At 45.0% G+C, this 12,584-nt stretch overlaps 1 protein-coding gene across 5 annotated transcripts in view; it reads right to left on the reverse strand.

Moving 5' to 3' along the window:
- Nucleotides 1–300: 300 nt before the first annotated feature.
- VSNL1 (visinin like 1) overlaps nt 301–12,584 on the reverse strand; it is a 114,743-nt gene continuing 102,459 nt past the window's right edge. For all 5 annotated transcript variants that reach the window (XM_065527383.1, XM_065527384.1, XM_005576506.4 and 2 more), the window contains 2 exons: nt 7,672–7,887; nt 301–1,534 (listed from right to left, as the gene is read on the reverse strand). In XM_065527383.1, coding sequence (XP_065383455.1) covers nt 1,337–1,534; nt 7,672–7,887 — 414 coding nt within the window. In that variant the 3' untranslated portion in view covers nt 301–1,336. The remainder of the gene's footprint in view (nt 1,535–7,671; nt 7,888–12,584) is intronic.

A 12,584-nucleotide genomic window follows, 5' to 3' on the forward strand; every position in this document is an offset into this window, starting at 1 on the left:
AGGTTTTGATGGAATCTCTTTTGCCTCTTTCAAGATCAAAAGAGTCAGAGTTCTATTCTGTTATTAAAAATAACTACTTCTGTGTTTTTGCCTACTTTAGATTTGGGAAGACAGACGTCTTCTTTCCTACTGACTTATGTTGGGGGACACCCGCACGCAGCCTACCTACTGTGTGTGTACAGCTCCACATAGTTGCATTGAACATACCTACTGTGTGTGTACAGCTCCACATCGTTGCATTGAACATACCTACTGTGTGTGTACAGCTCCACATCGTTGCATTGAACATTAGCACCAAAGTCACACTGAGATAGAGTTTATTGTCAGAGAATGAACATTTTTTTTCGGATGAACAAATCTGTTCTACTTTTCACATGCCGTGTTCATTGTCCCTCTTTTGGGAGCCTGGATGAAAAGCTGGAAAGTTGCTTTTTTCCCTTTTGTTGTCATTAATTCTTCAAATTCCAAAGTTGTGTATTTAAGAGTAGATTTAGTAAGTTGTTGCTAGCATCTGCTGCTATTTTAAAATTATAAAATAAGAATTAGGGGGAAAATCAATTGTTATAAATTTATTTGGGACATTTATTGCCACCATATTGGAAGCCTTTGAAAATTCAAACAGAAACCAATACACTTCCATCTTTTTTACTTCCGATAAATAATATCTTTGTGTATATGTATATATAGATAGATATACTTAATAAGTCATTTAGCAGGGATTTTACATTTTATACTGCATTCATCCAAAACAGCTCTTTCCAGATCGATAGGATGCAAATGAGGTAAGAATTAAGGCAAACCCAAAAGGCATGCAAATGTAGTACATTTATATTCACTGATAATACAAGCTCTTGTGGTGTGTGGACCAGAAACAGGAGCCAAGGGTCCCTCTGTGTCTGTCCAATACTATTTTACAGGAGGGTAGTGACATAGCTTATAATTAAGTTACATTACCGTGGGGGTCTCAGTGCTACTAACATTATGTAATCAAGGAGATACAAGCATTAGCAAAACATGAACAAGAAATCATATAACTCTTTGCAGTACATTTCTGCCCAGGCTTTGGAGGAAGAGGGATTTTTATGAAATGATATTACACATATCACATTGTGGCAGGTTGTTTTGTTTTGTTTTATATATGCTTTTAAAATTCATTAGCAAATGACATTCTCATGCACACAAGTGTTTCAAACACAAGAAGCAAGTCCATTTATAGGTAGTCCAAGCAATATTTGTGTGTGTGTGTGTGTGTGTGGGTGGGTGTGTGTGTGTGTGAATAGCTGCAGACTGAATGGAACATTGAGACTTTTGTGCAGTCCATAGCACTGACATCAGCTCATTTCTGGATGTCGCACTGCAGAAGTAATACAATGGAAGGGTCGCTCTTTGCAGCTTCTTTGAATTCATCCAGTGTAATCTGGTCATCTTTGTTCTTATCCATCTTGCTGAAAATCTTGTCTACTCGCTGCTCAGGCGTCAGGCCATCCTCGTTCATTTTCATCATGATCACAGTGCCTACCATTTTGTAGATAGCCTTGTGGAAAAGAGCATTGTAGGTGATATTACCAGAAACCCGGGAGGACAGAGCATTGTAGGTGATATTACCAGAAACCCGGGAGGACAGAGCATTGTAGGTGATATTACCAGAAACCCGGGAGGACAGAGCATTGTAGGTGATATCACCAGAAACCCGGGAGGACAGAGCATTGTAGGTGATATCACCAGAAACCCGGGAGGACAGAGCATTGTAGGTGATACCACCAGAAACCCGGGAGGACAGAGCATTGTAGGTGATATTACCAGAAACCCGAGAGGACAGAGCATTGTAGGTGATATTACCAGAAACCCAGGAGGACAGAGCATTGTAGGTGATATTACCAGAAACCCGGGAGGACAGAGAGCTCTTCTTGCCTCCCCTTCACCTGACTGGATCCCACCTATCCTCCAAGCCTCAGCTTCCCTTTCCCCAGAGGAGTTTCACTCCTTGTGCTCAAGTTTCTGTGACAACCCATACCATCTCCCCGATCAGAATACATCTCGCCTTTATTAAAATAACTGCTTCGTCTTCCCCACTAAAGAGTACATTCTATGGAACTAGAAACCATGTGCTCCTGCAAGTCCAGGGCTTGGTACGATGCCTGGCACATCGTAGGACTCAATAAATACTGATCAAATGAAAAAGCTTTAGCTGCTGGAACATGGGATGTGGGGCAAGGGGCAGTAGGAGGGAGGGCCAGGTGAAGTGTTGAAAGATGAAGCTGGAGAGAGGGAAATGAGAAGCAGATCACAGAGTTTTTCTAGGATAGGATAAAGAATTTGACTTTATTTCAAATAACTCCTTAAATGCTACTGAATAAGAGATGACATAATCAAATATGGGTGAGTCTTGTGACCAATTGGATATAGAAGAATTTGGGGTGGCTCCCAGGTTTCTGGCTGGAGGAAGTGGTTAGAAAGGGTGGCTCAATGGTGAGATTAGAAATGATGGATTAGGAATAGGTTAAGGGAGGAACACGATGGGTTCAATTTTAAACATTCTGCATTGGCCGGGCGCGGTGGCTCAAGCCTGTAATCCCAGCACTTTGGGAGGCCGAGACGGGCGGATCACGAGGCCAGGAGATCGAGACCATCCTGGCTAACACAGTGAAACCCTGTCTCTACTAAAAAAATACAAAAAACTAGCCGGGCGAGGTGGCGGGCGCCTGTAGTCCCAGCTACTCGGGAGGCTGAGGCAGGAGAATGGCGTAAACCCGGGAGGCGGAGCTTGCAGTGAGCTGAGATCCGGCCACTGCACTCCAGCCCGGGCGACAGAGTGATACTCCGTCTCAAAAAAAAAAAAAACATTCTGCATCTAGGTGCAGAAAACAGTCAGAAAGCCTTGGGGATTTAGGAAAAGATGAAATGTGGGGCCAACCGATTAGAAACTTAGAGTCTAGTAAGCCAACCAAGCGAGGTGTACCATTAAAGTTGAACTCTGCAGAAAGTTACTTTAGGGAGAGTTGTGGAGCAGGGACTCTGTTTATAAGTTAAAGAGTAGAGTGAGAAGATTTCAATTATCCAGGCCAACTAATTGTATACAATCAATTCTTAATATGGAATTTCCAAAGTATAAATTATTTTCTTTCTTAGAAAAGTGCCTTAAAAATAAATGCCCATCTATACAAAGACTTACATGAGAACATTCACAACAATATTATTAATAGCCAAAATGTGGAAATGACCCAAGTGCTCATCAACTGTAAACAAATAGGATACAGCTATACAGTAAAAAGTACATACTATTTCAGCAACAGAAGACAATGAATATGCTACCACATGGATAAATCTCAAAAATTTAAAGAAGCCAGACGCAAAAGGCCATATGTGATGTGATTCCATTTGTGTCAAATGCCCAGAAAGGCAGCCAATTCCATGGAGACACAGTGATGTGTTGGTTGCCAGAGCCTGGGGTAGGAGCAGGCCTTTGGGCATAAGGGATCTAATTGGGGGAATAAAAATGTTTTACATTTACATTATGGTGATGGTTGCATATCTCTGTACATTTACTAAAAATCATTTGAGTTGTACACTTAACATGGGCGAATTTATGGTCTGTAAATTATAACTCATAAAGTTGTTTTTAGAAATGCCAATCAGAGCAAACCACTAACTAGAAAGCGCTTTATTTAACAAGTTAAAATCTCCACTGAGATAAAATATTTTGTGTGTATTTACTTTTGTAGCTAGATGGTATTGATGTATCATGGAACACTTTAAGAAAGTTGTCTCTAAAAGAGGCAGACTTTCCGAAATTTCATTTTGTGGATAATTGGTAGACAAGGTCCTGACTAGTCTAGAAGCCAGAGTGGTGCACAAGCGAAAAGCAGGGAAAGCGTACCGTGTCTGGAATGTAAAAAGAGACAAATGGTCCATCCATATGTGAGCTGCCACTCTCACCCTGGCCTTTAAAAGGTGAAATCAAAAGCCCTTACATGAGGCAATGGATATGAAGACAACAAGACAAGTGCACTATTAATAAAGTCAGGGTAATAAGAAATGTAAACACAAGAGGTCCCTCCTGAACCTCAGGAAGCAACTCTGAAAATGGCAGGATCTCAATAATTGTATCCATGATGCAGCCCTGCATTTGGGACTGTGAACACGACAACCAAGAAGGGCCGTTTCAGATGCAGACTATTACAGGTAATAATATCACGAAGGCCGGGCATGCCAGACTTGGAACTCGTTGTGAACCTGCCCCTGTGGTTCCCAGCCCTGATGGACCTGTACTGACTTGCCTTTCACTATAACTAGAAAACTGGACAAAAATAAAAGAAATAGCTGTGTTCAGACTTTAGAACTGACACTGCAAGACTGTAATTCCTAGGAGGTGGGAAACAAAGTAGATGAACCCTATGATCTCAGCCTGGAATTCCTTCCTGGACTGCAGCACAAGGAGGAGGGTCCCAAGCAGGGCTGTCTCACCGACTGGAGGAGACAGCAGTTGGAGGGGGAAGGTGAAGACAGCCAGAAGTTTCGGGGTAGAGGACCAGAGAGGAAGCTAGGCAGAGAGCAAACTTCAGCAATCTGCCTAGGAGGTCTCCTCAATGTCTGTCTGGAAACTAGGCTGCACACAGAGGCTGAAGTTTCCGAACAATAAGCTGAACAACTCTTGGTGCTCACACAGGCTTGCAGAGCATTCTAGTTCTTAATGCAAAGAGCTTGCTAAATGCCTGGGCATTCGGGAGGGCTATTGTCCATTCCTCTTCTTTTTAAAGCAAAGTTTCTTGCATGAGTTTTCTATAGTCACTGTCTTTACTTCTTCCACTCCCATTCTCCTGGGCTGCTCCAACTCCTCTGAAACTATTCTCGGTGAGTTCACCTATGGCCTCCAGGTTTCCAAATCCAATTGTCAATGATTACTTTTCTTTTTTACTTCTCCTATCAATAGCGTTTGACATGATTGCGCATTCCATTCCTTCCCCGCAAAACAGTGTGTTTCCCTTCCAGGACTTCTCACTTTTCCTTTTTCACTTTGACCTTATTGACAATTCTTTCTCCATCTCCTTTACTTATTTGCCTCATGTTCTTCACCTCTAAACATCAGGTTGCCCCAGGGCCTCAGTCCTCTGGAAACCTCTTTTGTATTTATATTCTCTGTCTAGTTACACTCTGATATATCTTCTTTCACTTAAATATCTGAATAAGTATCACCACACACCGGGCTGGTTCCAACCAGCCAGAGTACAGAAACCTCACTAAATATATGAGAAAATCAATAAGAACCCCAAAATGGTCACAACTTGGTCACTGGGCTAACTTACTTCAGAAAACCTACTCTCCATCTGCTCTAAAAGCTTAAAATTATAAAGCTGCCTCAAAAAAATCACACTAATTTACATATAACTTACCTGCCTGTCAAAACTAATCTCGGCACTCTATAAATGAAGACAACAAAATACAGACACTATAGTGTAACATTCATAACGTCCAGGAACCAATAAAAATTATTACACGTATCACGAAGCAGGAAAATGTGACCCATAACCAGGTGAGAAATCAATCCATAAAAGCTCCCCATGAGAATGCTATGCTGAATAGAAGTAAGGAAGAGCTAGAAGCAATGGGGAGAAATGTGAAAGAACTAAGAGAAAGAAAAGCAGCCGCTGACAGCCAGGAGCTGGTCTGGACTGTCTGCTGACAGCCTTGGTGCTGCCGGGAGCCCTCACACTCAGTTTTCACACCAAACATAACCGATGTCACAAAATACCAGTGACCATGATGGAGCAAGGCAAAAATAAGACCACTCTGTCATTAAATCTGAACACAGACCCAAAACACCAAGCATCTCTGCTTCCGGCTATGATGAGTGACCACTGATTCTTCACCCATTAGAGCATTGAGTTGGTGTGTGGGCCCCCCTCCTAGATACCCAATCACAGAAGTGTCCCCACTCCCTGACAGCACCCAATCCACAGTAAACCTCTGCTTCCCCAAACCCTCCCCAAATCACCCTCCCAAAGTGCAGATCCTAGAAGTCCTTTCTAACACCCTCCTGCTGAATTGCACCAAGATTCCCTCACTGCAAGCAGTAATAAACTCAACTTGTGTAAGTGTGGGTATGTCCTTGGGGACTTTGGCTGAAGGGCATTGACAAGGATTAGAGAGAAAAGTTTTGGAGAGAAAGGGATTTGGTGGCCAATGAGGGGAAATGACAAGAAGTCAAAGAAGAGAAAAAAACTTGGAAAAACCAACTCTGTAGGGACCTTATAGAGAGACCTTGGAGAGAGCCAAGTTAAGTGTGGAAGATGGACAAAAGATTAAAGAGTGAGAAAGATGAGAAAATCAAGCCACATATTTAGAATTATTGTGCTGTATCTTTTCTGATAACCTGTTTGAAAAAATATATATTTAATTGAATGAAGGGAATACAAATAAAGAACTAAGATGTTAGTTTTCTGGGTATGTTTGAAAGGGAGTGGGCATTGAAGATAGAAGGGGAGAAGCCAACAGAGAAGAAGAGACTAAAGATGTGGAAAGAGAGGGTGTGCAAGTGAACAAGGCCAGCTTCCCAGGCAGCGGGTTGACGGGTGACTTCTCTCTGAAGCTGGGAGGAGAGTGAGAGTGCTGTGGGGACTTTGGGGCTTTGGCTTCTGTTTCTTGCAGTCATCCCATTTTCTTGTGGGGATCCATCCCGCCTGATCTCAGCTCCTGGTGTCTGGATGGGGCATCCCCCCAGCTCCAGGATGGAGCACCTGGGTCTACCTTCAGCAAGTGGTAAATTTCTCTCCTTGGTCAGAGTGGCTGGTGCAGGGGTGGGAATCCATGCTAAGACAGTCAATCAAAGGAAAGCTACTGAATCATGCATCTGCTCTTGCATGCCTGCCAGGCTCCAGGCTGGGTCTGGGTGCTGGGCATGCAGCCGTGAGGGCAGAGCCTCCTCACAGAGCTTGCATTCTGCCGTATATTCCACTGAACAAGGTAATCTGGGGCAGGGACAAACGTTGGGACAAAACCCCTCTTGGTAAGGGTTAGATTGCTTTGGTGTGGAGGTGGAGTGGGCATATTTGGGAAGGGATGTGGGAAGGAAGGCCTCTGTGGGAGGTGGGATAGGACCGGAGATGGAAGTGAAGTGAGGGAGGAGCCCCCAAAGGCCAGGGGAGGACATGCTGGGCAGAGAGAGAGGAAAACCAAGAAGACCTTCACATTGGGAGTGCAGTATGCAGGGGCTGGCGTGGCAGAGGAATCCTGGGTTACTCACAAACACAATGGGCAAAGCCTGCTTGCTGTGGAATGATCAGAACCTGGAAGGATGTCCCGGGAGCCCCTGACAGCCTCGGAACCCCACTAGGTGCAGCTGGAGTGAGGCAGAGCAGAGATATGCCAAACACAAGAGAAGCTGAGCCCATGACATCCTTTGTGCCCAGTAAGACAGGTTCACAGGAGATCCGGTAGTGAGTGAATGGCAGATGACAATGCCACTGTCATGACAGTACGGGCCCCAAGGCTTGGTTCTGGGACCTCCCCAGCACTGTGCTGCAGTGGGAACAGAAGCGGGAGAAGTCCAGGCGTGGTGTGCAGCTGGCAGGGCTCAAGCAGAGAGAGAAGGAACCACGAAGGCCCTGCACCTAGGAGGCTGCCGTGGGGTCTCCTTCTGTGCCCACCACCCGCCAACCACGCCCCAGGCCTCACCTCGATGATCTCCAGCATCTCCACTCGGGTGATCTTGCCATCACCATCCAGGTCATACATATTGAAGGCCCAGTTCAGCTTCTGCTCAAAGCTGCCCCTGGAGGTGATGGACAGAGCGCAGATGAACTCTCGGAAGTCGATGGTGCCATCGCCATTCTTGTCGAAGGTTCGGAAGGCATGCTGGGCAAACTTGGAGGCGTCTCCATAAGGGAAGAACTGCAAAGGAGAACACATGCAGTCAGGTGTTGGGAGGGGACGGAATTGGGGCGACGAGGTAGGTTCCTAATGACAGCACCACAGGTGCTCCAGGGCGTTGTTAGAGCCTCACCCATTGGAGAGCGGTTTGGCCTGACTGTCAAGGGCAGGCATTAGGGGAGGCTTTCTCACAGCAGGTACTCAGGTATAGGCACCTCATTGTTTCCTGTGGGTGAGGTTGGTGACATGTGGCTTTCAGTCGATGGGGCTTGGAGTTGGTCAACAAGCACCACCTGACGCTAGTGTTGCAGCATCTCTGCTCACTGCCCCCAGGAACAAGACTGAGGCAGACAGCAGTTTCTCTCCCCACACAGGCGGTGCTACACGAACTTCCATGTTCCTTTAGATATGAGAATCCAGCTTCATTGCTGCCCAGTAGGGCCAGAGGGAGGGTGCCTGGACCTAGTTTCTCCTGCCACCAGCCCTCGTCTTGGGCCCACACTTATCCCCTCCCTGGGTGAGGTTCCAGTTTCTGACTTCTTTTTGCAGGGATTTTTCTTTTGCAGAACAGACATTTAAAACCCATTAAAAATAGAACATGACTGGGCTTATTTTCGAGAGACATAAAGAGGTTTCTTCACAGAGCCAACTGTCACCAGGGGTGTGTGGGAGGCAGAGAATGGACACAAGGAGGAAAGGGAAGCAGAGACCACAAGGAGGGAAGGCCATAGGGAATCAGTAGGTGGTGGCCTCAGTTCCCTTGGACATAAGCCTAGGCCAGTCACAAACAGCAGGTAGTACTGATAATTAACAAGGAAGAACTGCAAAGCCCCAAATACAACCAAAAACAAACCGTGTGCTATTTTAAAGCAGAGAAGTTATGTATGTGTTTCTGGATGAAAAACTCTGGGTTCTGGGCTCTACAGACAAGCACTACAAGGTCAATAGAAGATTACTGAGGATGCTCATTGATATCCCTATTCCTTCATAAGTTTTGCCACCTGCTAAGTGGACCAGGTGAGCAGCCTTCATACAGATGGCCTCTTAGCCCACTCTGGGCTATCCGCCTCAAGGAGCCCTTGGTCCATCTTTCTCACTGTGCATCCCACCCTGGGTCCTGCAGAGCCCTGCTGCCCACTCCTCCTGCACCTAGAAGCACATTGGAAGGTAGAAAATTTCCCTCCAGACATAAGACATACTTTAACAGAGAAGGATTCTATACATGGGGCCCACGGAACAGCCAAGCATCCCAGGAGGAAGAAAGTACCCATTGCTTATATTTCGGTAGTACCCACTGCTAGGCAAAATGACCTGTTCCAGAGACTGTTACTCTGTAACAAATCACCCCAAAAGCTAGTGGCTTAAAATGACAACAATCATTTTATTATCTCACAAAATAAACATTTGAGACCCATTTCTTTTTTTCATCAAACATATCTTTTCCTGGTTACAAAGGACAATGTTCTCTTAGGTTCCCTCATCCCCTAAACATATCTTTCATTTCTGTTATCCTTCATTTTTCATTATTCATCAAAATTCACTGAGTTCTTTTTCATGTCGGGCCCCGTCTTGGGTACTATGGTCTCAGAGGGCAGTACCTCAAGGTCTCTGTGTTCCGAGACTGCACAGTTAATGGGGGCACTTTACTCAAAACTGACTTGGTCATGTTACTTGATAAGAACTAGAACAGAGGAGAAGGCAAAGTATTACTAAAGCTCAGAAAATGAGTGTTCATTTCAAGGAGGGAGTTGTAGAGGGAAGGGCTTTCCTTCTTTGAACAGCTCAGCATGACCCCAGCCCCTCACCCCCAGTGCTACTTAGGTGCTTGGTACCTGAGGACAGGCTGCCAGGTGCTGAGTTTTGAACTAAACAATGTTGAACCTGAAAACTTCCAAATAGGCAAGTTTGCTCCTCCTGTGCCTTATGCATGAGTGGTCCTGGTCCCTTTCTAGAGGGTGCCATTTGCTGATGTGTTCATCTGCCTCGCGATTAGGGGCCTGGGTGGAGCTGGCACCTGTGAATCTGACTTGGAGTGGAGCAGAGCGAGCCCCTGGGCAGGATCCCAAGTCCCCTTAGTGCTGTTTACCCGCCAGCATTTCTATGTGCAGTTGGCATGAGACCAGTGGGCACGAAACCTCCATTCATGTAGGTTGCTGGCAATGTAATGCTTTAACTATCTTATGTCTCACAGCCTACTTTAAAGTTAAGGGATATTTCACAGTTTTATCTAAAAATAGCCGGGCATCTTAGGTCAGTATATTAAAAATTAATTTAGGTCTAAAAAACCTTGAGAGAAAAATCAATGGTAAATTTTGAGCTATAAAAGTTACATATGCCTTGCAGAAGGTCTGTATACTGACTTTTACAGCCAACATGTTTACTTTAGAACTGTGTACTCAAGAGCCCTCAAATTTCTGGAGGGGTTATTTCCTTTAGGAAATCTATCCTATCATGTTCTGAGTGCTTTGAGTTTTTCTAACTAGGAAAATGCTCCTTATTTTGACAAAATAATTCAACTCTAGATGGATCCTCACAGAGAAACGAAGCCGCATTCTCTTCAATTTCTGTAGGAAGAAGTCAGGGTCTTGAACTCAGATTTACTTTTCTCGGAGGACAACAGGGCCTGAAAAGCACAGTATTTTTCTTTTTTTGCATACTCTTGCTCAATTTCTTTTTAACTCAATGTATTTTGCTTGAACTCTAGTATTAAATTTTGACATGGAAGTAATATTTGATGGCAGTAATAATCTATAAATAATATGATAGATACAAAGAACTTTGAGGTTGAAGAATTATAAATATATATACACACTCATATGTATATGTATATACATATGTGTGTGTATTAGTGTTCTCTCACTTACTTTTCATAACAAAATCTGACATTGTACATTCCATTTTGTGGACGAGGAAGTGGAAGCCCGGAAAGGTCAAAGGCATTTGCCTAAGATTCCTGGCTGTCTGCAGCAGAGGCTGGATTTGAATGCAAATCTTTCTGACCGTTTCTGCCACACCTTGAGATTTATCTTAATCAAGTGTTAGCTGAGGAAATAAACTTAACTCCACATTTGATGAAGCAACCAAATTTGTTGCATTATGTAATTATTAGCATCCATTGCCTCTGAAGCTTGAAATTCTCTGCTCTGAGTATTTTCGCCACCTTCTGGCAGCACTTATGTACTGCAAGGAAATTACTAAGATGCTACTGAGTTACTTTCTGACTCATTCTTTAACTCAACATTGAGCAGCTGCTATGTGTCAAGGACGGTGTTAGGTGCTGGCAATAAAATAGAAGAAAGACATAGAGCATTAAGGACAGTGGGGGGAAATAAGCATTAATCAAACCACCATATAAAGAAGTATAAAATTATACTGTGATAAATTACAAGCGTATGGACCTGCGAACAAAAGTAACGGACATGATATTGTCAGTTTCAAGCTTTAAAACATTCGTGTGTGGTCCTTTCCCCCCATCCTAATATACAGGTTGCTGACAATCATTGTTCTTCATCATAGCCATGAGTTTCACAGTCTGAGACATCTTGGGATTACACAGACCTTGACTGCTCCCGGTTGTACTCTACACCCTGTCCCTGAACCGACCAACCCACAGAAGAAAACCCCAGGAAACACTTGAGGTATTTTCTTTCCCCAGGCAGACAACAGGAGTCTTTGCGTGGTTTAACCAGCTTCCTCCTGAACAGGGCAGGAGCTTTTCCTACAGACAGTGGGCCCCACTCTGCATTTCTTTCTTTTCAGTAATCTGTCTAGTTGTGAATATCAAAATGTTTGTTTCCTCTAAGAGGTGGCGCATGAGAACCAGACACATTAGCCTCTGGGCCTCCAGGGCTCCACCCAGCGTGGGCACAGAAAGGCTGTGTGATCTACAAACACTGTGCCTCTCTCCAGTGACTAACATTTCCTCTGCACCCCCTCTCCCAGCCCTCCCCAGCACCATTGCTGCCTGGATAGCTTATCCTTCCAGAGAAAATATTGCAACATTTCCCACATGAATCTCTCCCCTCCAAAGATTCCTGGTTCACTGCCTCAATGTGATGGAGGAGGCAGCTCCCCAAGAAGTTCTCCAGCCCAACCCTTGGGTGGGGGTGGGGTGGGCACAAGCAAGGCCTTGGCCAGGACTCGCCCTTGCCCATGCAACAGCTGATGTGCTGTGTCAGGAGAGGTGGCGGCAAGGCGACTTTGGAGGATGCCTCTCTCCAGGGCTCTGCCCAAGGCCCAGCTCCTGGCTAATGCTGGGCAGCGCTCAGACCTCAGAATAGATTTCTGCCCATTAGTCTGCTGGAAATAGAGCTCATGATAGGAAACAGGGCTTCAAAACACCAGAAGAGTATTCTTGGACTGCTCCGCTGCTCACAGTCTTGGAGAGGTCTGCCACCCAGTCCCTCGTAAGACATGGTTGCTTTTCAAACACCCTCACTTGGGTCAGTTTTGTTTCTTTTGTTCTCAAATTTCAAAGGCCTATTTCGCTTGACCTGTGAACGTACAAATACAATCACCCTGCAATACAGTTGCCCCACCTCCAAGGTCATCTCCCCTTACCCTGCCGGAATTAGCCAGTGTCTTCTAGCCTGTTCTGGATGACCTGGTCTTGTACCCACCTCTTCAGGCCCTGCTGCTGAGACAGTGGTTACTGTTTCATGAGTGTCTCTCATGGAACAAGGCCCTAAGCAGGTCCTTCTCACAGGCCACCCCAGCTG

Source organism: Macaca fascicularis, chromosome 13, assembly GCF_037993035.2.
Source record: "Macaca fascicularis isolate 582-1 chromosome 13, T2T-MFA8v1.1".
In the NCBI taxonomy this organism is placed as follows: domain Eukaryota; kingdom Metazoa; phylum Chordata; class Mammalia; order Primates; family Cercopithecidae; genus Macaca; species Macaca fascicularis.